The sequence below is a fragment of the Megachile rotundata genome, chromosome 1 (genome assembly GCF_050947335.1).
Source record: "Megachile rotundata isolate GNS110a chromosome 1, iyMegRotu1, whole genome shotgun sequence".
Lineage (NCBI taxonomy): Eukaryota > Metazoa > Arthropoda > Insecta > Hymenoptera > Megachilidae > Megachile > Megachile rotundata.
This window is the reverse complement of record NC_134983.1, coordinates 14,110,175-14,137,412: the sequence shown is the minus strand read 5'-3', so window position 1 is coordinate 14,137,412 and position 27,238 is coordinate 14,110,175. Positions and strand designations below refer to the sequence as shown.

General features: G+C 34.3%; 3 protein-coding genes and 1 long non-coding RNA gene across 21 annotated transcripts in view; 2 read left to right on the top strand and 2 right to left on the bottom strand.

Moving 5' to 3' along the window:
• Nucleotides 1-19: 19 nt before the first annotated feature.
• On the bottom strand, nucleotides 20-9,201 carry LOC105663857 (uncharacterized). Of its 10 annotated transcripts, none has more exons than XR_013038913.1 (11): nucleotides 7,513-9,201; nucleotides 6,728-7,436; nucleotides 6,290-6,618; nucleotides 5,961-6,211; nucleotides 3,426-5,856; nucleotides 2,957-3,149; nucleotides 2,671-2,876; nucleotides 1,421-2,435; nucleotides 899-1,311; nucleotides 383-811; nucleotides 20-156 (listed from the first exon to the last, which is right to left on the bottom strand). It is a non-coding gene; the product is annotated as an uncharacterized LOC105663857 (long non-coding RNA). The 10 variants fall into 10 exon arrangements; XR_013038929.1 differs by having other exon boundaries at nucleotides 383-1,311; nucleotides 3,426-3,633; nucleotides 3,698-5,856; XR_013038917.1 differs by having other exon boundaries at nucleotides 383-1,311; nucleotides 3,426-3,621; nucleotides 3,698-5,856.
• On the top strand, nucleotides 1,126-16,953 carry jar (Myosin heavy chain 95F jaguar). 3 transcript variants are annotated; one of them, XM_012295618.2, is made up of 18 exons: nucleotides 1,126-1,262; nucleotides 9,422-9,613; nucleotides 10,113-10,186; nucleotides 10,319-10,448; nucleotides 10,527-10,691; nucleotides 10,817-11,229; nucleotides 11,563-11,822; nucleotides 11,911-12,068; nucleotides 12,139-12,303; nucleotides 12,412-12,635; nucleotides 12,749-12,940; nucleotides 13,012-13,995; nucleotides 14,125-14,264; nucleotides 14,485-14,529; nucleotides 14,919-15,039; nucleotides 15,457-15,574; nucleotides 15,658-15,873; nucleotides 16,225-16,953. In XM_012295618.2, exons 2-18 carry the CDS (start codon nucleotides 9,433-9,435, stop codon nucleotides 16,374-16,376), a joined length of 3,738 nt encoding a protein of 1,245 aa, XP_012151008.1. In that variant the 5' UTR covers nucleotides 1,126-1,262; nucleotides 9,422-9,432; the 3' UTR covers nucleotides 16,377-16,953. The 3 variants fall into 3 exon arrangements, with proteins under 3 accessions (XP_012151008.1, XP_012151009.1, XP_003707705.1); XM_003707657.3 differs by having other exon boundaries at nucleotides 1,137-1,262; nucleotides 9,427-9,613; XM_012295619.2 differs by lacking the exon at nucleotides 14,485-14,529.
• Nucleotides 16,954-17,469: 516 nt separating this feature from the next.
• On the bottom strand, nucleotides 17,470-25,982 carry LOC100882454 (fatty-acid amide hydrolase 2). 7 transcript variants are annotated; one of them, XM_076532712.1, is made up of 11 exons: nucleotides 25,808-25,982; nucleotides 23,988-24,187; nucleotides 21,462-21,640; nucleotides 20,326-20,545; nucleotides 19,428-19,645; nucleotides 19,094-19,205; nucleotides 18,719-19,017; nucleotides 18,485-18,583; nucleotides 18,225-18,392; nucleotides 17,964-18,146; nucleotides 17,470-17,753 (listed from the first exon to the last, which is right to left on the bottom strand). In XM_076532712.1, exons 3-11 carry the CDS (start codon nucleotides 21,633-21,635, stop codon nucleotides 17,664-17,666), a joined length of 1,563 nt encoding a protein of 520 aa, XP_076388827.1. In that variant the 5' UTR covers nucleotides 21,636-21,640; nucleotides 23,988-24,187; nucleotides 25,808-25,982; the 3' UTR covers nucleotides 17,470-17,663. The 7 variants fall into 7 exon arrangements, with proteins under 7 accessions (XP_076388827.1, XP_012150999.1, XP_012151000.1 ...); XM_012295609.2 differs by having other exon boundaries at nucleotides 24,123-24,187; XM_012295610.2 differs by having other exon boundaries at nucleotides 24,135-24,187.
• The window catches only part of LOC100879885 (protein SPT2 homolog), a 44,355-nt gene continuing 42,522 nt past the window's right edge, over nucleotides 25,406-27,238 (top strand). Inside the window, exon 1 of the mRNA XM_076532379.1 lies at nucleotides 25,406-25,444. Within this exon, the coding sequence (XP_076388494.1) occupies nucleotides 25,421-25,444 (24 nt within the window). The 5' untranslated portion in view covers nucleotides 25,406-25,420. The remainder of the gene's footprint in view (nucleotides 25,445-27,238) is intronic.

Sequence of the window (27,238 nt, the reverse complement as noted above, 5' to 3'; positions counted from 1 at the left end):
TTCTTTTTTAATTTCTTTTTTGAACATTAGGTGGTGTAGGTTTAATTTTTACATGTGTTGTCATCTAGTGGAAGATGAGAACTAATTAAACTGCAGTTTCAAAAGTGTGTAGTTCACCCTGTTCGCCGGAGAGATGACGCCATTTGTTCCATTTTGCTAAAAATTTAATTAATAATGATTAATATGCTATATATTAATTATATATTTATTAATATCATTTTTATGCTGTTTGCAATATATTCCGTGGATCTGAAGGTGCAAATTATGTGTTCAGAACAGTTTGCAGATTATACTGTATCTCGTCGATGATATAGGAAATGATATAAGAATGACAACAAATTTTATTAATGTAGATAATGTAGAACTTACAATATATACTTACCGTTATATGCTTACTTAATCCACGCGCGTTTAATGACGATTCTTGAAATTCCAAATGGTGCATTTAATGAGAGCACATATTTTCAGTTCATAACATTTTCGCAAAAGAAAATGTCGTTCTAACCGATATAGTAGGAAGTGACATGAGAACGATAACGTACTTTACACCTTCCAGAATTATGCCGTGCAAATGTACACCTTCGGGCAACATAAATTTCCATTGAGTGAAAACTAGTATTTTGGAAAAAACTTTTCCTTGGATATAAGCAATTAAATATGGAAACTTGATGTTTCTCGCGAGTACTGTACATATCATGCGTTATTTCAAATCATTTATTTCGCAAATATACTTCGAATCCTTTTTTACTTCAACAGTTAATATTTACGTTGTATAACAATTAACACTCCTGGTTAGCATCATCGTGGTATCCTTACGTTTAAAAATACATTTGAGATAGTTAATTAAAAATTCTGAGATTACGTAGCACGATAATGTTATGTCAACATGTGAAGATACCATTTTAAAAAGTAGGTGAAGTGTAACGTACGAACGTAAAGCGGTTGGTTTATTACCGCGATCGTAACTACACGATCGTAAATCAAAGTCACAATATTCGTTTGTAAGGTTATTCTGCATACAAGGAGTGATCGAAACCGTTCAAATATTTAAGGGGATTTTTTATCAAATTTGTTACCACCTGTTGTTACGATAATAATCATGCTTCAATTTCTGCCATGCGATTTGCCAGGTGATTGCTGTTTGCCGCGTGGCATGTCCGAACACACACGAAAATTGCCGATTCGGTGGAACTGAAGCGTCGAAGCGTCAGTTGCATGTCAGACGTCGTTCCGGTCGGACCGTTCTTGTGTTCTTCGATTCGGTGAGTAACTTTACCTCTTTACACGCTTTTCATTTTTCAGTTCTTGTACCTGTTCATGTTTTAACACAGCGTGTTTCAAAAAATTTTAAACTTTAATGTTAGCAGTGTTTGTATGATTGTGTATACATCAATAATGTTACGTTACTTTTACAACTTACAATGCAACTATTTTGAAAACAGACACTTCCTTTATATAAGAACTTTCTGTGGTTATCCATCATTGGCGAACAACAGTACATAACATAGTATCGTGATCTGAATGTCTGCATAAGTTAATTGTTATCTTAACGATAATGTGCACCTATGATCGTATTAGATCATTATACAATTTAGCAAGTATTTAGCAGTATTCAATAACTGAACGAAGTAGTAATGGAATAACCGGTAGATCAACTTTTGGCCTTCTGTTTTTATCGGCGAAAAAGCCCTCAACCGTTCCTCTCGTTGATATCGATTTTGAAATCATTAATCGCAGAACGATGTAGCGTTTGCAATGGGCTTATGTCCCGCTTTGTGTTTACATGTAGTATTATATGAATCACTGAATAAAAGGTCAACGAGAAATAGTACTTCAGCAACATATGCTTTACATATTAGTTCCGTATTCATGTTTTCAACGCCATTATAATATCTTCACCTGCATTTCGTGATGCGGGGTTCATACATATCAGTGAACCCTTTTCATCTTTTGACGGTGTTAGTATTTACTTATTGATAGTATCGTCGTTAGTACGGAACAAATGGGATTCTTGCCCTAGGCCTCCATCTTTGAGATTTCAAATTTTTAAAAAATTAACTGAATCATATATAGTAGCAGGTATCAAATTCTGTGAAGTTACAGTGTTTAACTACATAATGGTAGTACAATTCTTGGTCGTTTAATGTACAGTAATATAATGCGTGACCGTACAACTCGTGGTGATATAAAGAGGCTCCACTGCACAAACTCTATCGGTGGTTCTGCTGATGGGTACTTACTAATCTTTTGCAATGCTAATAAGGTATTTTATTTTTGTAGTTTGTGGTAGAGAAATTACATCGTAACGATGATTATAAATTACAAGATTTGAAAAATTCTGTGAAAATAATTGATGCCGGGTAACGGTACTTTCGAATGTAATCTGCTGATGCAAGTATGATGCATGAAGATCTTCTTAAGCACATGTGTTCTTTCTGCAAACAAATTTCTCACGTTAAAATGGTTATTTTACCTCTTAAAAATATGATCTCGGTTTCAAGAAATGAATGTTCGAGAAATAACTGTTAATCTTGATACTGCCATTAGTTTTCGCGAGTTAATTTATGTTAATTGTTTCTCATAGTAATTAGGTTAAGAGGGCAGGTAGCAGAATGATATCAAATATGGTAGGATAAACTTAATTAAAAGTATTAAATAAGAGGCAATTACAATTATAAATATAACATGTTGTCCGAATAATTTTTTTCGACTGTTTATCCTGGAGTGAATCATTTTTTACCATTTTTTTTTACCTGTAGTTATGATAAACCATTGATTACGATATCGTACTGATATAGTTTATAATAATATTGTACTGACAGTAGTGAATCAGTTAACGCAATTTCCTTAGGTAGTGGATGTACATGTGTAACACACTGTGAAATTCAGCGAAGGTTACAGGTCATTACTGTTGAGGATAAAAATTATAATATAATAAATAACACCATGTACATACCTGATGTCTGATTTTTATTTATTTAATAATAGCATCCAGAACAAGTAACCCATTCATTGGACTTACATTAGTGGCACCACTCTCAATAGTCATACAGTATTTGACATTATTTATAAACAGCGTTAGACCAGAACATGTTCGAGTGATAGAACGTCGGTCAAACAATATACGACATACATTTCACACGGTGTTCCTGTTACATTAGAATACGATATAAAACGTGCGATATTTTTTACGCAGTTACAATACTCGAAGAGTGGAACGACGGTTCGCGAAAGTAGACGTGAATTAGCGTATGAATCGTGCGCAACTTCGTTGTTCGTAAGTGTATCTGATAGTCACGGAAAAGGAGAAGAAAATTCCGGTCTCCTCGTGCATGATGAAAGCTCGTTCGGGTTCGTTTATCATCGCGTCGCAGAGGGATACGTATAGCGGTCGTTAAAAAACAATATATTACATTTAACTATACCTGCTTTCCTCGTGTCGTTTCTTTCGTCGGTGGGAATCCGTACGATTGATTTATCAGTTCGTCTATTATTTCAAATATACTTTACAAGTTCGTGTTGCTGCTGATTCTACAAAGATCCTTATTAGCATAGTCCAGTCATTAGCAAGCATAATGCGCCATCTTGTCTACCACAGCCTACGCTTTGACATTTGTGCATCTGTTTCAATGCCTAGGTTATTTAATTAAACATAAAGAGGGGCGCGTAATATTTCTGTGCGATCAGATAGTTATACTTGTGGAGGATGTTAATGAAGCCGGTTTCGATCAGCTGATGAATTAATTACGGAACAAACACTGGCGTGTCCTTAATCGTGACAGAGGAACGAGGCTAACGATTCACCCGGGGTCCTTGGTCGTACGATCTCGTTCGCATGAGTCATCGGCAATTCGATTCTCGTCTCACAATATCGACTCTCGCGTACATGGGAATGAACGATCCTTTTTCCGCGATTATGTAACCATGGTCGTCTCAGTTGTCAGTGTAATTATTGCTATGATGTGAATGGCAACAAAACTACAAGGACTTTTCCAAGATGCGAATAAGCCATTAACGAAGCAATTTTATAAATGAAATTTTTGAAACGTCTGTTCACTGTTCTTTGCCAGTTATTAATATTATTATTACATTTATTTTTTACGTTATATAGCACAACTATTTTCTCTTACTGACTCCAAATTTGTTATGAATAAAGGCAATTTTGCAACCACAGCAACAGTGTCTTCGATCTGCTCGAAAATCGACTTACTCCGTTGAATTTTTAGTCATCGAGATACTCGATATTATAAACTACAATCGAAGTGAAACGAAAGACGCAGAGTCAGCGAACGATAAAGAGGAAAGATATTAAATAGCGCAGTATGTCACCGTACGCACAAAATCACATCCCACGATTCAATCTAATCGTTGAAAGCGGTTGATGACGATGATCACACGAAGGTTGTTCCAATTAATATTAAACTGCCTGTGAAATAATGATACTACCGTACGTGAGTGCGTTAACGAACAACTCGTACACGTTACTCTGTGCCACCATAATCCACGATGAAGTAACGTACACTTGTAATGCTGTGGAATTTTGATGTTAACTGTTGGACGCTGAGTATATCGCGCTGTAAAAGTTTAGTGTTATTTTGTGTCAAAGCAGCATTCAGTACTACGTGTTAAAAAATCTAGTGCTGATTATAACGCACTAAAGAATTTTATCTGATAGTAAAGGAATTTTGCTTCGAGTGTCGTGTACTAGGCGTATTTTTCACTGGTTGTAATGTGATAGGGGAATTTTGTATGAACTATCGTGTGTTAGGGATACTTTGCGCTGACTATAGTGTCATAGGGATTTTTGCGCTGACTAAAGCGTCATAGAGCTTTTTGCACTGACTATAGCGTCATAGGGCTTTTTGCGCTGACTATAATACAATAGGGATATTTTGCGCTGACTATTGTGTTATAGGGATACTTTGCGCTGATTATAATGCAATAGGGATACTTTGCGCTGACTATAATGTAATAGAGGTGTTTTGCGCTGACTATATCTTGCTAAGGATATTTTGCGCTGACTATTATATGCCAGGAGAATTGTGCGTTAACTGCCGGTACTAAGAAAATTAGTGTTGACTTTGAGGCACTAGGAAGATTTTACGTTGACTGTTTGACATTAGAATTGAAAATTTTTCACTGATTATCAACTATGCGAATTTTCCACTGTCTATAAGTATCAAGAAATTTCGTAGCTACGACGCATTAAATGATTAAGTATCGATCCATTATTGTTAACATTAACCTTGATAATCTTAGTTGTACATTGCGATAAGTCACTGATAAGAATTTGAAAAGAATGAAAGCAATAAACGAATTCAATAGCAAGAAGTTTAAATGTTTAAAGGTGTTAATGGCACTGTATTTCGAGTATTCAGATTTTTCTTTCCTCCGATCCTGTCCTTTTGTTCAGGAGAGACAGGTCGTTGGCCGCACTTTATGGTTCGAGGTGCCAACGCTCCATTCTAATGTAATCTCCATTGTAAATCCGTTGACGAGCCTCTTACCTCTATATATTTTCATCTTGTTTCATTATTTCATCGTTCGAACGTACACCTGACCACTTAGTATGTTTAACTACGCTACGATAATCGCTATAATTTATACGTCATGTGCAGTTCTGTTACACATCATGTACGGTTCTGTCTTTACGATGAGTAGGTGTGAAAGTGGTCAGTTAATGAAGTTCCGATGGATAGGGAGTCAAGGATTACAAGGTTTCACAGTTTAAATATTCACAAATTCCAGCATCCCAAAATACGTTTTGAAGTTTTGGTGTTTCAATATTTTTAAATTCTTAAGTTTTCAAATTCGTTAATTCTTGAGTGTTCGTGTGAAAGTTTCAATTCCCCAAATCTGCAAATTTACTAAATTCAGTAATTATGTAACCGGTGCAAGTAGGGCCTAATTACACGGTAGTAACGCAACGCGTGAACGTAATGCGTAATGAGTATATTCACCGAAGGTAAAGTACTTAGCTGTCCCGAGTTCGTTGACCGTGACAACAGATAGGCGGCTCTTACTTTCTCGCAGTGACGAAATCGAACAGCACCGCGAAGTGTCTGTGTCTAGACTCGTAGCCACAGCTCAGGTCGCCGATACGCGAGGGAAAACAATGATTCAGGTGCACTTGCCTAGTTTCGTATTCCACTGACGTTTCCACCAAGTCGAGAAAGATACACGTGCAACGAAGTTTCCAACATAGATCGTTCTACGGAAAATGTGCGTCTCAGAGTTCCATCTTTATAAAATTGAAAAACTTTAATATCTCCATATCCTATAATCTTACAGTCCCAAGTGCCTAAGTGAATAAATTCGACTTCACATTTTTATGTACTCTGGGCCCAGTCAATTATGCACTTTGTTTAGTAACAGAGCGTTTAAATTTTGTCGAAAAACACGTGACCACTGATGCATGTCTCCCTGTTCCTGACCGTCAGCTCCACCTGCTATTTCCTGCTTCTTCCCCCCTGATTCATTCATTTCGTTTTATATTGCACTGCGTGTTGCCTTTCCAGCCAGACAAAATGATCACGCGACAATTTTACGTTATTATTTCTACGTATGGATTAAGGTGAACGAATCGAGAAATTCCTTCTTGGATCGTTTTTGCTGCAACTAATACGGAAATAATTTCTATCTTATTCATGTTAACGGGATTTCAATTGATGCTACGTACATAATGAAGACATTGCTGCATTAATATAATATAACGGCAATTTGTTACCTTTATTTGCTATTAAGTGGTAATAAATTTGTAGCATGCACCATTCGCAAGTCAATAAATAACTTTAAACGAATAATATGTATGTAGCGTATCCATGCAAAAACGTACAGTGAAAACATTTCTTGAAAAAGAACACGTATCTTCGTATCTTCGTATCAAGTTACTTTTCCTCACCGCTGTATAAATCTTTAACGGCTCCAAGGTTTCACGCACGTGCAGTCTTCCAAAATTTGACTTCATGTATTACAGCTTTGAGCTGAGATACGTTAGTATGATGCAGCGTTGGTTCATGTTTCAAGGATCGATGCAAGGATCTACCGGTTGCTTTTACCGTTACGATACTTCTAACGGGATGCTGGGAATGCGACAGCCGAGGGAACTAGCCGAAACCATTCCTTTCTCGTGCTTTCTAGATCAGCAATGCGAACGATAGAATATTTGCGACGAATTCTTATCTAGCAATTGTGTGCTGTGTTCGTACTCTTTGTTCTACATTTACTGCCATGGATATTGTATAGCAGTAGTTGTTGATGAAAAGAATAATGAATTTAAAACAGGTAGTGTAGCATAGAAAAAATGGATTACGTACATGTAGAACTAAAAAAGTTAACAAACTTCAGCAATTTTCAGTCGTTGAAGATATTTCTTACTTCTCGTTTTTTATCTACGTATACCACAGCGTAGTGCGTATTGATGGGAAGATCAGATTCTAAACAAAAAATAATTCGTTGAAATTAAGTCAGTCTTATGTTAATATAATAAATAAAATATGTAATCTCAACCACCTTTATCGTTAAAAGAAAAATAGTATCCTCGACCAAGTTGCTTTACATATTGTTAAACATGACAGTCATTGGACAAGTAAAGGTCGTCACGTACCGGTGCACCGTTGTTTCACGAACAGCTAGCAGCCGTGACGAAATTTTGAAACCGTCGTTGCGAATCAAAATGGTGGTGCGCTTTGAAGAGACACATTGCACTGCGAGGATGACGTGTTGCCCTCACGAAATTATGGGGAAACAATTTGCTTCGACATGGTACAGATACGTTGAAACCTTTTCAGAGAAATTAAAAGCGTAACATTAACCTTTGTTATTACGCTTTAATGATTCTTTTAACGTGCACCATATTGTGTTTTGAAATTTGTTATACTTATTCGTATAAGCTTCGCGACGAACAGATGATCCCAGTCGTTAAAATATTAATTTCCTTCATCGTACATATTTTTCTAAATATTTCAGTGCGATAACAGGTGCGTGATACATGCATCGTTATGTAAATCCTTTCGATGAATCGTGAATGTTAGAACCGTACTTATCGTTGTCTTATCTTGATCACGATAATATCGAGCAATGGACTGATAAAAATCCAGAAATTTCGATGAGTACGCCTGAAAGCAAACACTCATCAGCGATCAAGAGTAAAAGTTAGTATTATAATTATACTTGATCGAGTACTGCGACTATTTGACACATCGTTGTGCAGGTTAGTTATTGTTCTTGTTTCATCAACACTTTGCATAATGTTACGATGTGTTTACGTGTGTCTTGTGAAATCGATATTAGAATTGTGTAAACAGAATTTGTGGTTAAAAACTCGTATAATATTTTCGTGTACGGAGTAGAGGCGCTGCTACCGATTATCGACATTACTATCGATGTTTAACATTATGTCGGTAACGTGCGAGATAGAATGTGCGATGTAATTTTATATATATTTACGCTTTAAACTTAACTAATAATATAACAAAGCAAGAATGATCAGATTTGATTAACAAAATTCTGCGTTACATTATATTTTAGTTGCTTGAACGTGTTATCAATACATCGAAGAAATATGTCGGAATATCGATATGCATTGAAAATAATATTTCGATATTATCGATGTCATTATCGGTAACCGTAGTTCTGGTGCTAACGTGAATAATTTAGCGTTGTTTTACGTATGAGGCATTTATTCGTTTCGTCGAGGGTCGGCGAAAATCCTCATCGAACGGCACTTTTGATGCTTCTTCTATCAATAACGTGTGCAATCCGATTCTTTCGCCTAATCTTTTTTCAGACGGGAGCAACGCCGATATAGCTAAGTTCTTCTCATTTGCTACCAATGGCAGATTTCTTCGAATCTCAGAGGCCTCGAATAATTTATTATGTTAATGCAAGAAAATATTTTCAGGAGAGAAATAGAAAAGAAGTTTTTCTGGAAAGTTGTCTCTCTTCCCGTCACGGCGTATGCTCCATAGAATTTCCTCTTGCATTTGTGATCTTACCGGCGGAAATGAATAAAAACTGTTGCTTTCACCGGAAACAGCCCTCAGTTTCAAGAGAAAGTGGCAATGAAATGAATTCGCATACAATAATTCATTTTTACTTTTCATCTTAATGTATTTATACAGTGTTGGGTGTAATTATACTACACGCGATATTAACGTAATTACACACCAATTTGATGCCATTATAAAACGAAAAATGTAATATCATTGTAATTCTCCATAACTAAATTTATCATTATAATAACTTCATTGATGCTGCCATTAGAAAGCAGTTTTCAGTAAATTCGAAATATTGTTTCTGTGATAATTTTATCAGTTATTTTAATTTTTGTTTAGTTAATATTGATTAAATGTTATAAATTTCATCTTTAATATTTGGATTATAATTCTTTGAAGATTTTAATATTGTTTTTGTTTTAAAGTGCAGGACGGTATGGAGAACCAGCAGGTGTGGGTGCGGGACCCTCAAGAGGGTTTCATAATCGGCAAGTTCGCGGACATGGTTGACGGGGATGCGTTGATCGTTCCACTAGATCCAAAATATCCACAGCGCACCTGTCCGTTGGAAGAAGTCTATCCTGCTGGCGAATACACGAAAGACGTCGAAGACAATTGTAATTCAACTTCGAGTTTAATGCCTACACCATTAAGGCTGTTCCTTCAGTTTACAGAAAATCTATTTCTTCCACTGTACATAATGGAACCTTGAATCTTAAATTATATTTAGTGAACCTAAACGCTGGTCACCAAAATAGGTTGAAAATTTATTACAACAAAAATTATACTGTTCTATGTGTAGTTATATAACTAATAAAAACTTATCAGTGAATTCGTTCATTTCTCAATCTATATTTATATAAATAGAACTTGTCAATGAAGTACATTTTAGATAATCTCTCAACATTATTTTATTTGTACAGTTACATTGTCTATATGTATATAAATTTCAGTAGTTTAATTTATTTTAATTTTGTATTAATGTCAGTATGTTGGAACACAAACAACAGTCTTTATATACAAATGAGGAGCATAACATGCATTGCATAGTTTTCACGTATCTTTCTCTTCTAAAAATCTGCTTTCACCATTTTGTTCTGTTTTTCATGTTCCCAGGCGCTCTGATGTACCTGAACGAGGCCACGCTGCTGAACAACATACGGACTCGTTATTTCAAGGATAGAATATACGTGAGTAATTTTATGCAGATGGGGTTCAGGGGAATGAACTAAATAAGCGCATTAAATCATTCAATCGCTGGTAATTATTTTCTGCTGTAACCACAAAGATTCGTACTGATATTTTCATTTAATATTTTTCAGACTTATGTTGCCAATATTTTAATAGCTGTAAATCCCTATTGCGAAGTAAGAGACCTATACTCGCCTCAAACTATCAAAGCCTATCAAGGAAAATCATTGGGAGAAACACCTCCACATGTTTTTGCTATTGGTATGTAATCGTTTGTTATTGTCATTCATGATTATAGTAATTTGGTATTGAAATGGTAACTTCATTATCATTCTTTAGCCGACAAGGCATTCAGGGATATGAAGGTACTGAAACAATCGCAGAGCATCATTGTTTCTGGAGAATCTGGAGCTGGCAAGACTGAATCAACCAAGTATCTTTTACGGTATCTCTGTGATCTGTGGGGATCAACGGCTGGACCAATTGAGCAAAAGATTTTAGACGGTAAATTATAGTGTTAGACTTGAACGAAAGAATAATAATACCTACAAAAATAATACTATAATTTTTTGGACTCTGATGAGGAGCTCAAATACATAGATGTCCAATCCTCATGATTAACTGTTTAGCAAATCCGGTATTGGAAGCTTTTGGAAATGCGAAGACCAAGCGGAACAATAACAGCTCCCGCTTTGGTAAATTTATGGAGGTGCATTTTGATTCAAAGTGCCAGGTGGTCGGTGGTTATATTTCTCACTATCTGTTGGAAAAGTCAAGAGTATGCCTTCAAAGTCCGGACGAGAGAAACTATCATGTTTTTTATATGATGTGCGCTGGTGCACCTCCTGAACTTCGCGCGAGACTCGGAATTACAAAACCGGATGACTTTCATTATCTAAAGAATGGCTGCACACAATACTTTTGTAACGAAGAGTCGGAGAAGAAGCTAAACGACGTTCAAAAGAGTCGCGATCAAGTTATGAAAGGCAGTTTACATGATCCTATTTTGGACGATGTTGAAGGATTCAATGCTATTGACCAGGTAAATATCGTAAATATTAAACATATTTTAGTTCTTTTAAGTAACATTATTTTTACTTAGTGATGCACTTTTTGTATAGTTATGAAAAATGTTTTAGCAAGGTTTTTAAACGCTTATACTTATTTTACACTTTTCTCTTTTTTTGCTGATTGGATAATTTTTTCAACACAGGAAAAGGCAACGGTAATAAGATAGCTTTTTAACTATCTTTTATTTCGTAACAAATGTTTGTTATAGACTTTTATATTTTTTGTAATCTTTTATTTTTTACGCAAGAATCCTATTATATATTTCTTCTTATTCTGTTTGGTTCTTTCTAATATTTTTATGAAGGCCTTGACTAGACTCGGTTTAACGGAAGCAGAAAGGATGGAAATTTACACTATGGTGGCTGCGGTACTTCACCTTGGAAATATTATGTTCGAAGACAATCCTGAAGACACCAAAGGTGGTTCCAGAATATGTGCTAGTTCCGAGAAGGCGGTGTTAATGACAGCGAAGCTGTTGGCTGTAGATCCTGAGGAGCTTAGACAAGCTTTAGTCTCGAAAGTGATGCAGACTAGTCGAGGTGGTATCAAAGGAACAGTTATTATGTAAGTGTCTCAAAATAGTTGTAAAAAACATAAAATGAATAATAATTATTGACGTCATCTAATAACGAATTGATCATCAATATTTAAGGGTACCATTGAAAGTTTATGAAGCTAACAACGCTAGAGACGCTTTGGCGAAAGCTATTTATAGTAAATTATTTGACCACATCGTAGCTCGTATTAACAAAAGTATACCTTTTAAGGCTTCTAGTTACTACATTGGAGTTCTAGATATCGCTGGATTTGGTATGTAAAAAATTATTAAAGTTTTCTAACTAATAGACATTTTACTTATATCATTATTAATATTTTATAGAGTATTTTAAAGTAAATAGTTTTGAACAATTCTGTATAAATTACTGCAATGAAAAATTGCAACAATTTTTCAACGAAAGAATACTGAAATATGAACAAGATCTTTATGCCAGAGAATCCCTTAATGTACCGAAGATATCTTATGTTGATAATCAAGATTGCATTGGTAAGTATGATCATACCTATCAACTCTAACAGTCAGAGTATATTAAATCTTGTAACTTTAAAACTTCCCGAACTGTAATAAAATTTAACATGCAGTTTATGTTTCTAGATTTAATTGAGTCAAAGAACATGGGAATCTTTAGTTTATTAGATGAAGAATCAAAATTGCCAACTCACAGTTTTGCACATTTTACTAGCGAAGTTCATCGAGTTTGGAACGGCCATTTTAGGATAACTTTACCACGAACTTCTCGTTTAAAGGCTCATAGAGAATTGCGTGACGATGAAGGATTTGTAATTCGTCACTATGCCGGTGGTGTTTGTTATCAAACGGTACGTTAAATTACAGAAGAAAGTATTTTTAATTGATTAAATACTTTCTATACTGATGAAATGGTGCCTATTGTATACACGATCATTCAGAAGCTCTCTCTTATAATTTTCAGAACCAGTTTATTGAGAAAAATAACGATGCGTTACACGCATCTTTGGAAGCATTAATTCAAGAAAGTAATAACAAGTTCCTTAGAACGCAGTTCGCTAATAATTCTTGCCAGAAAGGGAAACTAACTTTCATCAGCGTTGGTAGCAAATTTAAAACGCAGCTTGGGGAATTGATGAATAAATTGAAAAGCAACGTAAGTTTTTCTTTTTAATAGAAAATTTAAAAAATTCGATCAGACGGTGGATATATTTACGTTTTTCATAGGGAACAAATTTCGTTCGTTGTATTAAACCGAACAACGATATGGTGGATCATCAGTTCGATGGAAACAGTATTTTAGGACAGCTCCGTTGTTCCGGTATGACATCTGTCTTAGAACTCATGGAACACGGTTACCCAAGCAGAGTTCCGTTCCAGGAACTCTATAACATGTACAAATCGTATCTTCCTCCAGAACTAGCGAAGCTGGAGCCCAGATTCTTCTGCGAAGCGTTGCTCCACAGCTTGAAATTAAATAAAAAAGATTTCAAATTCGGAATCACTCGAGTCTTCTTCAAACCAGGAAAGTTTGCTGAATTCGATAAGATCATGAAATCTGATCCCGAGAACTTGAGGAAATTGGTAGCCAACGTAAAGAAATGGCTGCTCAAATCCCGATGGAACAAGATGCAGTTTTGTGCATTGTCTGTGATCAAACTGAAGAACAAGATCATTTATCGAAGACAACATTTGATAATCTTACAGAAAACAGCAAGAATGTACATAGCCAAGAAACAGCATCGACCACGTATAAAGGGTATCATGAAAATTAAAAATCTGAGGACGCAACTTGTTAGTATGGAAGAAACGTCGAAACAGTTGAAGAATCGTGAAAAGTCCATGAGCGATATTAAGAGATTGCAAGACGATTTGGAAGCGGCGATCAAGAAGATTAAGGACAATACAAGAATACGAGCGACAGAAATCGATTCTCTCTACACGAGTTTGGTTAATCAAGTGAACAAACAAATGGCGTCGCTTCAGGATATGGTCAGACAACAGAAGATTGCTGAAGAACAGGCAAAGTTGAGGAAGATTCAACAGGAATTGGAGCTTGAAAAACAGAAGAAAGAAGAAGAGGAACGACAGAAGAGAGAAGAAGAAGAGAACAGGAAAAAGAAACACGAGATTGAGATGAGAAGAAAAGCTGAAGAAGAACAGAAGAGGAGACAAGAGGAGGAGGATAAAAAAACTGCTGCAGCTTTGCAAGTATATATTTTATTTTATGTAAACAATGATTTTCTTAAATTCAGTATAATTTATTTAATACCACTTTAAGTTACATCGCTACTCATTATATGCCTGATTTGATCAAACGAGAATTGAATTGTTTTCAAGGTACAACTGGAGAGAGAAGCGATGGAAGAGAACAGATACCGTGAATTATTGGAACAGGAAAGAAGAGATCATGAACTGGCAGTCAGATTAGCTCAAGAATCCAATGGCCAAGTTGAAGATTCACCGCCTCCTGTTCGAAGGTATCGTATCGTGCTTCGCTTTCATAGAAAGTTAAATAGCTGGAGTATCTTATGTCATTATTATACTAATTGGAGGAAAGTAGAACAAGCTACGCTAGATAATAAACAAATTTTCCCCGAATGATAAACAACAGCAAAAATTTAACGAAATTAATCTCGCAAATTGAAGGATTTTTCAAACAATCAATAAGATATTATTTTCTTGAATATGTACATATAGCGGTTCCGATGTACGAGTACCATCGAACAACAACAGGCTAGCAAGGTATCGTAAAATTTGTTGAGGTTTACTGCATCTATAACTAACATTATAGTAACATGGTTGACTTTCTGTGACTAACTTGTTAACATATTCTTCTTAACGTTAAAAGTGTTTGGTTTTCACTGTGAATAGGGATTGGTAACTTTGTAAAGTTATCATTGCATGGCACCTATTTGTTATGCATGTTTAATTAGAAAAGAGAAATGCATATTTGATAAATACTTCTCATCATCACAAGGTTATAAATTAGTATTCTACGCTAAGATACATTCATTTTATATGTATAAGACATCTACAAAAAAATATATTAAGTGTATAGTGTTCTAATGATTATACTTTCTGATAAGGACATCTTGTCATCTGTAAATTAATTACTTTCTTTTAAATAATAGGTCGGAGCAGGTGCGCAACAATCAAGCTGCTATGTCTAACAAAAAATACGACTTATCTAAGTGGAAATACTCGGAACTACGAGATGCTATCAACACATCATGTGATATTGAGTTATTAGAGGTATAGTTTATTTCTTTTATTTAGTAGTTATAATATGTTGAGTATTAGCTGTTAGTACATCCTAGCAATCAGAGATATAGTAATTATTCCAAGTGAAAATCTTTACTGACTATATATACAGTATATGAATAATAATAAACAATTAGAAAATGTATAAAACATAGTTAAAGATCACTGGATATGTAGGCTAGATATCGCCTACGATTTAAAAGCGCTTGCGCATGATGTTTTAATAAAAAGAACCAATCAGAGACAACATGCGCAGAACGGTCAAAAATTCGTCGTTCATCATTCTTTCGTTCTGCGCATCTGAAACTTCACTTTCTCCCGGGAAAGTGCACTTTCACCCTCTATATAATGTTTGTAAACTTTTCATAGAATGACAGATGCAATTAACGTGTTTAATTTCCTCGACAGGCTTGTCGTCACGAGTTCCATCGAAGATTAAAGGTTTATCATGCATGGAAGGCAAGAAATCGCAGACGAATAACAATGGATGAAAATGAAAGAGCTCCGAAATCGATCATGGAAGCCGGTAAGGTTAGGTGCATGTATTGATTCACAAGCAACAAATAAAATATTTGTTTTATGTTAACACACATGTGCTATTTGTTCCAGCTGCTAAAACACCAAGAACTCAGACGAAACAAACGATAGTCGAGTCCTCGCAGCGATATTTCAGAATACCGTTTGTGCGGCCAGCTGCTCCTGGACAGTATGACAATTCGCACACATCCGCTAAGCGAGGATGGTGGTATGCTCATTTTGATGGTCAGTACGTTGCTAGGCAGATGGAACTTCATCCTGATAAAGCACCAATTCTACTAGTTGCAGGTAAGAAGTTTTATTTGTTGTGTACATCTTTTGTTTATAATCCAGTATGTGAAGATTGAATGTCAGTGTCATAACAGCTCATGTTTACAGTGTTTTGTGGTTATATCTGCCAAACAAAAATTTGCTTTATCATTTCTCTGTACACATGTTATTAATAGTTTCTTCCTATTACTTTTACATTCAGTATCTTTCTGAATTTGCAAGCAATTTTTTTATGTATTATTGTTCTTTTAAAAGCACCATAACCAAAACAGTTCCTACCAGATGGAGCAACAAGTGTGTATGTGTGATGTGTGTGCATAAATCAGGATTCATGAACAGCTATTAAAAACATATTCGTTTTTGTGGAAGGTATTGACGACATGCAAATGTGCGAATTGAGCCTGGACGAAACGGGTTTAACCAGGAAACGCGGAGCCGAGATTTTGGAACATGAGTTCAATCGTGAATGGGAAAAACATGGTGGTAAATCATACATTCCTCCATGCGATCGCAAGAAATGAAAAGTCCATTTGAACGTCCGTCGTACATACAAAAATAATTCTAAGCATGAACTATAAGTTTTTATATCGATCCATATTACATGTAACAGAGTGCCTTAAAATTTATATTTGACCTCTGGAAAAGGCAAATTTTTGGAAAGTATGATGATATTTTGCTGCTGATTGTTGAGAATATAAATTGATAATGAGAATTTGTAAATTTGCGCGTCAAGGGATATGGTACGATGTAAAACGAACGGATGTTGGGATATGTTGTAAACATGTATATCTTAATGAGATGATGATCGATTTGAATGCACGTGTCAACGATTTCTAATGATACATATTATATATTCAGTATTGAAAGCTAGTATAAATTTACATGGAAAATTTTATAATTGAAAACGTGATGAGAACCTTGAAGCATGAGACAAGGAATGAATATTCGCAAAAAAGATCTCATTAAAATTGGATTTGCAATAAAGATTCGATATAAGCGTAAAAGTTATCCCATTAGTGGTCAAGAAGACAGAAATCAAGTCAAGAAGTTCGTTCAACGAGAAATGTAATGTGATAAATATACAAATATAAAACTTTATTTTTTATTTTTTTTGTTATCACCAAGTGAATAGCGAGTGCAAAAGAAATAGATGCAGTAATTAAAAATCAAAAGGTCAAAAGCCTGTTGCTATTTTTTATATAACTTTTTCCGTCAAATTAGTAACATTTTTGTATAAGGGAGCACTGAATGTGTTGTTTTGCTTGCTGTCCTTTTCTACCGTTCGGCAAAACATCAATCAATGTAGGATTGATATAAGCGAAAGTTCAAACCCGAGTCGTTTATATCGAATCTTTACTGTATTTTATTTCCTTGTTGTTAATTCACCATTGTAATTAATTCATAACATTAAAGTTGATAGAACAGAATTATAAATTCTTAGTATATAAACCTTTATATCTCATAATGGAAAAAAGCATCATGGTTCCTTTTAATTGATATAAAAATGTTGTCTTCTGTTGTATACAGTAAAGGTAATTTTTACTATTTATAAGTCGTATTATTGCACATTTATCACAAATCATAGGTATGCTTAATGTGAATACAAAAAAAATCTTAATGAATAAATACCATGTATTATTTACATGTTTATGTATAAATAACATTCAAACCACTTAAGAGTAAGTCTCAAAATTTTTACAAAACAAATATTTCTGTAATTAAATATTCATGATATAACAAAGTGTGATCAGTTTTCCTTGTCAAAAGGAATATCTGTAAATATACATCAATATCTATGAAACAATGTTTTAGCTGGGAGGCACCCAGCCACCAAATTCCTTCTCTAATATTTTAGCAACTGCAATACAGAGAGGATCTTGATATGGTCCAGCTGACACCTAAAACACAATTAATCATGAATGAAACTCTCAAATAAATATATATACATATAAGTATAATAGTTGTAGTATAGTGTTAGTTTTTTATAGTTTTTCATATAGACTTTCAGTAACTTTTCAATTTCCAAGTTACCAAATTGTCAAGTTTACTAATTTTAGTTTAATTTTAAATAGTATTAGATATAGACAATTAAACTATGTAACAATTACTTGAAGTCCAATTGGTAATCCGTTTCTATTAAGACCCATTGGTACATGTGTTGATGGTAGGAGAAACATATTTGCAATCGCGGTGTAAGCGCTGTGGTCGAACCTGGATAACACAGATTCCGGAAAAAGCGCTGGTTGTGGTAAGGTGGGGTAGATGAACACACCATTGTCACTGAGTACATTCTGCAAACGGTATTTCAAAATAATAACAGTTCACAGATAAATAAAAAAGATATTTATTAAATAAATTGTGCAACATACTTTAATTTCCTGTCGGATGTCCACCTTCATTTGTTTGTAAGCTGATAACTTAGACCTTGAAAGGAATCCATGTCTTGTAGTAATTATTCGTACAAAATTTACCGACCTGGTGTTCCGTGCCAGACCAAATATGGATTTTATGAATTCTATGTATGGATTCGTTGTCCTCTGCAAGGAAAATTATAAATTAGAATATTAAACAAGACAGATAATTTGTCTAATTAACAATAAACATTGAAAAGTTGAATAGAAATAATTACGTCTGGATGTTTAGGATCTTTAACCAGTTCAGATACGTCCAGATCAGCGAATGAGGATAGTTCCATCTCGCTCACGTGCTTTACCCAATCTTGCGATATCTGAAATGCAAGTCCTTTGTCAGAATAAAATGTAACTTCGCAGTAAAACTTCCATAACAATTATCTAATAAGATTGCAATTAATTTTTGGTACAAGTAATAGGTTCTTTAGGTCCAGTTTTATTAAAAGTATCACCTTTTGTACTTGAGCTCCATTACTGGCAAGGAACTCTACAACCTTGTGGACGCTCTGTCTGATGTCTGATGAAGTCGACATCAAACCGAACGTATAATCAATATTATCCATATAAAAGACTCGAAGATCTTTCAGGTCGATTGTTCGGTTCCAATTCAAAGGTCTCTTGCATTCGGCTGACAGAATCTTCATTGTCAATTGAAGATCTTCCGCGTACTTGGTTAATGGTCCAAGCACTAGATATTCATCAAAAAGCTGATTGTCCACTGAGGGATAGTGTCCCTTGTTGGGAACTAAACCTGTAAGGATAAGTTACAATTTAGTCGGTCAACAATATTGAAAAGGTCATAGTAATTAGAAAATTTTCAGTAATACCTGGACTAGGTTTATGGCCGAAAATACCATTGTAGAGGGCAGGTATTCTTATGGAACCAACGAAGTCTGAACCGAGACCAAACATGGATGCTCCTGCAGCGACGAGGGCGCCCTATAAAACCGAACTAAAGCTTCACCAAAGAATCAGCAATCTAATTAGAATTAGATATTACTAATATTCGTAAAACATTTATACAGTAATTTTTATCAAAGTTTAAGCTCTAAATTGTATATATTGATTGTTAAATATTCGGTTACATTGTAAACAATTTTTAGAAATTGTATTAATTCATTGTAATCAATTTTCAGATCATTTTGTAATAACTTGGATTACCTCACCGCCTGATGATCCTCCTGAGCTTCTCCTTAAATCATAAGGATTATAAGTTTGCCCGAAAAGAAAGTTGAAGCTGTTGGTTGCTGAGCATAATTCTGGCGTATTGCTGACCAGCAGTATAATAGCTCCAGCATTTCTCAACAATCTGACTGCATCTCCATCCTCCTCGGATTTAAAGTCCTTCCTCACTATGCTGCCTCCAGTAATACTCATTCCTGATACGGTAAAAAATCATTGATCTTACATTAATAACTCCTTCATGTTTTTATCGTTTATGACTTACGACTCTTATCATTTGCGAGTTGTGTACCACACCTAATTTACTGCTGCAATGCTAAGCCAAATAATGAGAGTATACTTCATTCATACTTCATCGTATAATTCATACTTCAACATTTAACGATTCTTAAGATTTAACTTACAACTGAATTGTAGTATAAAATATTTGTGATATAATAATTGTAATCTAAGTTTGTCATTTTTGTACTGTAAGTTGATACTTTAAGGCAAAAGATTGGTACAAATATTTTGACCACTTCAACATTCAAAATATGGAACACAAGTGATGCAAACATTGTTATCCACGCGTCGACCTTGAATTTGATCACCTTGAAAATTGAATGCCTGGAAGGCTGTTTACACGGTAAATGGACACCGTGTTATTTTCATAACGGTCATCGCATCATAACACGCGATATAAAGCGTTACTTCGCGGTTCCGAAAATGGACTAACGTGCAAAATACGTTGCCGCCTATGCAATCTTGTTTACACGTTTCGTTAAAAATTTTCGTATACTTCGAGACTCGTCATTGCGATTTTTTACTGGTTACAAATAGGTGTGGTAGAAATTTGTAATACTTCTCAGAAACTAAGTAGAGTATACTTTCGTGTTACCTTCAACACGACAGCTCTCCTTAATCGTAATTGGAACGCCATACAACGGTTTCTCGTTTTCCAGATTCGAGGCGATCACTTTTCCGCTTCTCAACATTTCGTCGCATGTTCTCGCGTCTTTTAAAGCTTCTTCGAATCGGTCCTCTATCACTGCGTTCAAGAAAGGATTCACTTCCTTAGTACGCTCGATAAATGCCTCCACTACTCTCTGGCTAGAAAGCTTTTTCCAATGCAGGAAAGTTACGAATTACTACATGTTTCATATTTCAATTGAGCTGAGAATGAACCAAACTCTATGAAAAGGAATGATAATGAAACTTATTTAGTATTAGAACAAGTACAATAACGACATGTTTTTGATTTAGATCTGAGTTAAGTTTGGAGACAGGAGATTAGTAGCGACGTTACATGTGGATCTGCATTCTAATGTTCATACACAGTTAAGAAATGTAACGATGACTTACCAACATTTAAACTTGATTATTCTCGAGTTAGATCCAGGTTAGAATTGCAATTAATGTATTGTGGATTCATCTCACATTTTACTTAAAAAAATATTGACCGACAGTGTGTCTTTGATTAATGGAAACGCTGCTACATTATGCATACAAAACGCTACTACATTACTTGAAGATTCTTCGACAATAATGATGATGAAAAATGTTTTAGAGGAAAGTTACATGATTTTAGAGAGCAAATTGTAAAACTTTGAGTTCATTTTCTGTATGGTACATTTTTTAACGCTCCGTTCGGTGCAGTTCATTATTCTTCTCACGAGAGAATTAAATCACATTACTTTTGAAAATTTTTATACTGAATGGCAAGTGTACGGCTTCAGAACTTATTTTCTAATCATCAATATTGTGGAAGTCACCTTAGTAGCTCAGTTAAGGATAACTTTGCCGATATCGTAAGAAGAAATCCAACGTCAGATTTGTTGTAAGAGCGTGATCGTTCAAATTAAATTAGTATCGTTTTGTAGGAAAGTATTGGAACAGAACGGAACTTTCACAAGAAAACCGCGGAAGATTCCAAGGATGAAGGAGAGAGTACAGAGGCTCTTAGAACAAATATTATTTGTACATATAATTGCCAGACAGCTGGATTAAAAGTTCAGAGTTCATACGCGGACTTACCTGCCCGTTTCTAATCTTCCTGGCTACCGTGGTCGAGCTCATTTTTATCAAAGGATTCTTAATTGGAGGTATACTTCGCCGTTTCCTACAGCGGGCAATTGCGTAGAAAGGATAAATAAGCAAGTCACATAAGCGGAATAATACTAGTCCTATGATTAGTAGAATTTCAGCCATCGTTCCTACAGAAAAAGAAACAATAACTGAAACCTTAATGTTGCATTCATTTGTACATGTCAGACTTTAAATCATTTAATATATTATATGATAGTTGTCTATATGTCACGTGGGAATACAACGTAGTTATGTAATGAGTTGTATGACGCGTCGTTACGGCAGGATGCTGTATGACGCTATAAGGATAGATTACTATGTGGTATGTTACTGGTACGTTTCTATATGGCACGTTGTTATAAGGGCAGGCTGTAACGACGCGTTGATATATCGGGTTGCTATATTTTTTCATTGCTATATCAATGGGTTTCTATTTCGACGTATTGCTGTGGTAAAAAGTTGCAATACCAACCCATTAGCTGTATCAATGAATTATTGTATCGATCCATTACTATAATTTTGCGCTACTATATTTTCTCATTACTATATCAGTGAGTTGCTATATCGACGCATTGCTATAATGTCACGCTGTTATATTTTCTCATTGCTATACCAATGAGTTGCTATATCGACCATTGCAATAACATTGTGCTGTTATATTTTCTCATTGCTATATTAACAACTTGTTACATTAACACATTGCTATACTTTTTCATTGCTTATATGATTGTATTGCTATAATTTTGTTGCTATATTTTCCCAATGCTATATGGGCGCATTGTTATATCCATGCATTACAATGTCAACTGCTACAATGATACAATATTACACGACACTATACGTTATTATCAAAATCATGACGATATAACATTTACTGTATGATGTGCAACCTCACAACGTATTACCATACTACGCCTAACAATCACTATATATGGTAATTTATCGGGAGATAATGGAATACGTTTTTGTTATTCAGCTGCTAACTATAATTAATAATGCATGACGATGTAATTCATGATAGTAATACATTTTTTCAGACCACGTATGATGATATAACGCACAACATACGACGGCTCATTTGCGATTATATTTGTACATATAAGAAGTGCAACGATATGTACTTTCGGTATCACTGCGTTCTTCGTGGATTTCTATGTAATCACATAGAGCAGAATTGCTGCTCGTAAAAGTTTACGCAAGAACTAGTATGACCATATAAGCGAAGGCGATGTAGTGAGATTTCACAGACCGCAGTTCGCCCTATTTCTTTTACGCAGAAGTACTTGTGATTTATTACATTTCTTAACTTCCGCTCTAATAGTCTAACTTTTGATTTACAAATTTTTCATTTTTTGTTCCATTGATATTAATCGTTTAACCTTTGCATAAAGATAGTGCTGAGTTCGATACCAACTTTAATTTATATAATTCAAGATCATTAAATCCAGAATACACTTAACGTTCCAACGTTTTTATTTATTTAATACTGCATTATTAAGCTAGCTCTGACTGCTGCACATGTCGAGAAATGTGTAGGTTGGGAGGTTAATCAAGCATCATTACTTGTGAATGATTCAGTTGATCGCATGTCGCACTTCTTTAATTCTTTTTGTACGGAATAATAGATTCACTTCCTATTAACTGTGTAAAGCTCGACAAACTTTTTGAACAGTTATTTTATATTTATGTTACATTTATATATATAAATTTGTCGTAAAAAATACTCCGAATTGCAAGTGTAAAAAAGTGAAGTCTCTATGTAAGCGAAAATGATGTAAACGATACAAACGAAATATCCTCAGCACTGGGGGAAGACCGCTCCCCCGAGAAATATTATCCGGCTTCAGATATACAAATACACTGGTGAAAGTTTCATAAGAAAATAATCAAATTTGAAAAAGTTTTATTTAAGTTTGTCCTACTGATATGTTACTGTTTATTACGTTCGACAAACGTAATTAAGAGAGTCTAATATATTGGTCAAAGTATCGGATAAACGAATGAGTGACGATCAATTCATGATGTATCCGTCTTTTCTTTATTGCTGATGCACGAGTTAGTAATAGACCTCCAACGATGTCGAATAACGACATTGCATTCCGATTTCACAAACCGTGACGAGGAATTAGATGATCACATTAACTGCTCCGGTGGCGACGGCGTCACAAATTTAATGAAATTAAATTATGTCACGTAACTCCTTTGGGAGAGTAGAAATTTCAGTGGAAAATAATATGAATATATTTAAAGAATCAGTTGGTTACTTTGAACTAATAATTATAAAAGCTTAAGGTTATATAAAATTGAATAAATAGCAATTCATTTATATTTATTTATACTTGCAAAAAATCATTTACTAAGCAGTTCTGAAATTAGTATTTTTTCAGTTGCATAAAGTGTCTGAGACATTAGACATAGAATTTATGGTTGTGACAGTATGGGGATTTACAAAGAATTAATCAAATTTAGATATACTTAGTATTTGTTTGGTATGTCCTTAAACAAGGACTGAAGAAGTTAGACAAATTTCATTGACATGTTTAGAGTCACCAGGAAAATTATATTAATAACGATGGGCTATCGATGCTATTATTCAGAAGTATTATATACAAATCCACGAACCGGTCCTCTTCTACAGACAAGGTAACCTTGAACTAACACACCTATGGGTGAATCTGTAAAAAATTGGTATGCATAAACTGACGCGTGATATAATACAAAAAAATGATTTAAAGATGAAATCAAATCGAGAACATATAATTATTTCAATAACTGCCACTCATGAAGAGTGTATCAGCAGTATTTGCTCGCACATGGAACGCAAAATTGACTATAATAGATTAATCTAGTTTATACATCTTCTTAATACTGCATTTGCAAATTACCAGTACACACCTTCGATTATTCGTGATGCAAATCAAGAAACCAGAAATTCCGATATTTTCAATGCGAATTCTCGAACCGATCGAACAATTTCCAAGTTTTTTTCTTTATCTTCTGTCGTTTTAATGACAGAGCCCGACTCAGTTGCGTAAATACTCAGTGTCTAATGTTACGTAAAACAGCGGTAATAAGGGATAATTTATTAGATAAGAATTAATCACGAATCTAATTCAATGAGAATACTCGTATTAATGAGATGTTGTTATATTTTTTATTGTAAACTGTGTGTATGATAATGTGACTTATGCAAATCGTCATTTGATCTGCAAAATCAACACGACATATTTTTTTATTATGTCATCTCATTATGTTTGCATAATATGGTATCCAGGAAATAATTTCATTTTAATTCTTGGTTGATTCACTTCTTTCCGTCAGTCGTGGAAAATTATCCTCATTAAAAAATACATATTTTGAATGTATAGATTATTACACAATTTTTTAATGACGTAAAACTATGGTATTCGATTGGTCTTGGTTTTTAAAAAAAATCGGTGCAAATTCAGAACTTCTCATTTCCTAAATTTTTAATTTTGTAATTTTCAAATTTTCCAATGATTTTTCCTAGCTTTATGGCGCGCCATGGTGAAGGATCGATCTTCACAGATCGCGGGCTTCTGTCAGACTGCAAAACCCCCATTAAAAATTAGTTACTGAGAGCGGTCGCTTGCACCTCGTAGAGTTCTTTCACCAATTAAGGCAGTTTTCACCCCGCGAAGACAACCGTGACGAAGTGAAGTCAGATTCCATCTAACGTGAAGTTTTAGAATTATACAAGATATAGTGACTATAGAAACTTGATGGACATCGTAATTACATGTTACACATAACCCGCGCAAAGTAGCCTCGCGTCAGTAAATTTATTGAGTTGTAAACAGTGACAGTGTTTTGTTTGTGCTTTTCTTCTTGAAGAAAGGTGATCCTTTGTGATTATAGATCAGTAAGCACGCACGTGGACGACAACCATGCTCGAACCAAGGATATATACGGTAATTATTATGTACATCGTTACTAAAATATTTTGCTATTCTTATCAATGTGAATTAGATTACACGAGCGGTTATGCGCAAAAACGTTTCTTGTTATACATGTTTGCGTTGAAGTTTTAGGTCTTAAAGATCGCGTTCCTTGTGCGTGAAAATAAAAAATTCATCAATCTGCCTGATTGAATGCAATCATTTTATCAAGTACTATATTTGCATTTGAAACCAGTCGATAAAAACGCAGTATCTTTTGAAGAACAGTGGACTTTGCACAGTACTTTTTTTAAAAGAGTTTATAATTTTAACAGGTATCATTTTTCTTTATTAAAAATCCGTGAGTTGGTTGTTTTAAACGGTGTTCAATTTTACCTGATTATTTTAACTCTTCTTTAAATTCGATGATAAATAAATGTCGAGTAATTCACTTGCAAAGAATGGCACAATTATACGAACACTCTTAATTGATGTTCATCAGCTTACTGCATGTTCGACTTCCTGCGTGTTCGAACTCTGAGACGTTACTGAGATCCCGCAGCATTTCGCGGTTAGTGCAGCTGCGATTGCAGAGAAAGTGTTGAAACGCACTTCCGAGGGGTAATTCGATTGTTGTTCCAAGAGAAATCGGGCAATTCTTTTCAACAAATTAAATGCCTCGAGTGAAAAACTTTTTTCTATCAATTCTCTTCGATTTACTTACTGAAATGAATAGTTGTATGAGATTTAATTTTTTAATTAATCAAAACGGTGAGAACAGATTTCACATGGTGCGTGCATATTTACTTTTATTAACAGGTACTGTATTTAATGTACTACATTATTGTAATCATTTTCTATATTTAATTAATATTTTTGGGTAGGGCATATAAATCTCTTTTATTATATTTTTCAGATTTTAGTGTGTAATTGAAGTACTACATTTGACATACTATATTATTATAATCAATTACTTCATATTAAATGTTGTGTGTACATATGTATGTTAAATTTTTTAAGTAACATTTAAATATGTGGTTGCAAATCGTGTAATTAGTAACTAACCTGCAGGTTATCAATCTGTTTTGTTCTATTTTTAATTTCAGTACTATATTTAGTATACTGCATGTACAATATGATGGTTAATGTATGCAAAACTTTTAAACATTATTAAATTACTATTGTACCTATTTTGTTTTTATATTTATCTGTATTGTATCTATTTCAAATGTTTATCATTTAATGTTGTTATTACAATAATTCAATTAATCAGTTAATTCAGTGCTTGTTATCTGTAATGTTCACTGTGTTACCTCATGTTTACAATTTATATAATTTACTTGGTGCATGCTAAGCTTATGTAGCAGTTCAACAATCTATATTTAAATATCTTTCACTTTTTCTTGTTTTTATGATAATTCATATCATATCTATTATCTGTAATGTACTCAGTATTCCATTTGTACAATTTATCAATATTTGTATAAATTTATACATATATTTATATAAATTTATTAATATTTATATAATTTATATTTATCAAGTGCTACTTAATTCAAATTTACCCGCCATATTGTTAAGAGTCTTGAACACGTTTCTAAGCATTTTCTACTTTAAATGAAAAACAGAAGAATAAAATAAATTGCTTTACAAGAATCACGTAAGAATTAACATTGAAAGAAATGTTTTGCATACAAACAGCATTGCTATATCCATAATGAGTAATCATAAAGGAGAAAACAATCGCAACAGTCTTGAATTGTGCATCCATTACAATCTAATCATATTTTTTCTCTGCAGCGCAGTGCGAGGATTTTGGCGGGAAAA

Coding starts and splice junctions, on each gene's coding strand:
- jar (XM_012295618.2), top strand. CDS start 9,433: ATGGAGAACCAGCAGGTGTGGGTGCGGGACCCTCAAGAGGGTTTCATA. Junction 10,692..10,816: donor TGAGCAAAAGATTTTAGACG/GTAAATTATAGT, acceptor TTAACTGTTTAG/CAAATCCGGTATTGGAAGCT. Junction 14,265..14,484: donor TCACCGCCTCCTGTTCGAAG/GTATCGTATCGT, acceptor ATGTACATATAG/CGGTTCCGATGTACGAGTAC.
- LOC100882454 (XM_076532712.1), bottom strand. CDS start 21,635: ATGGCTGAAATTCTACTAATCATAGGACTAGTATTATTCCGCTTATGT. Junction 18,147..18,224: donor ACATCCGACAGGAAATTAAA/GTATGTTGCACA, acceptor TACCGTTTGCAG/AATGTACTCAGTGACAATGG. Junction 17,754..17,963: donor GATTACCAATTGGACTTCAA/GTAATTGTTACA, acceptor ATTGTGTTTTAG/GTGTCAGCTGGACCATATCA.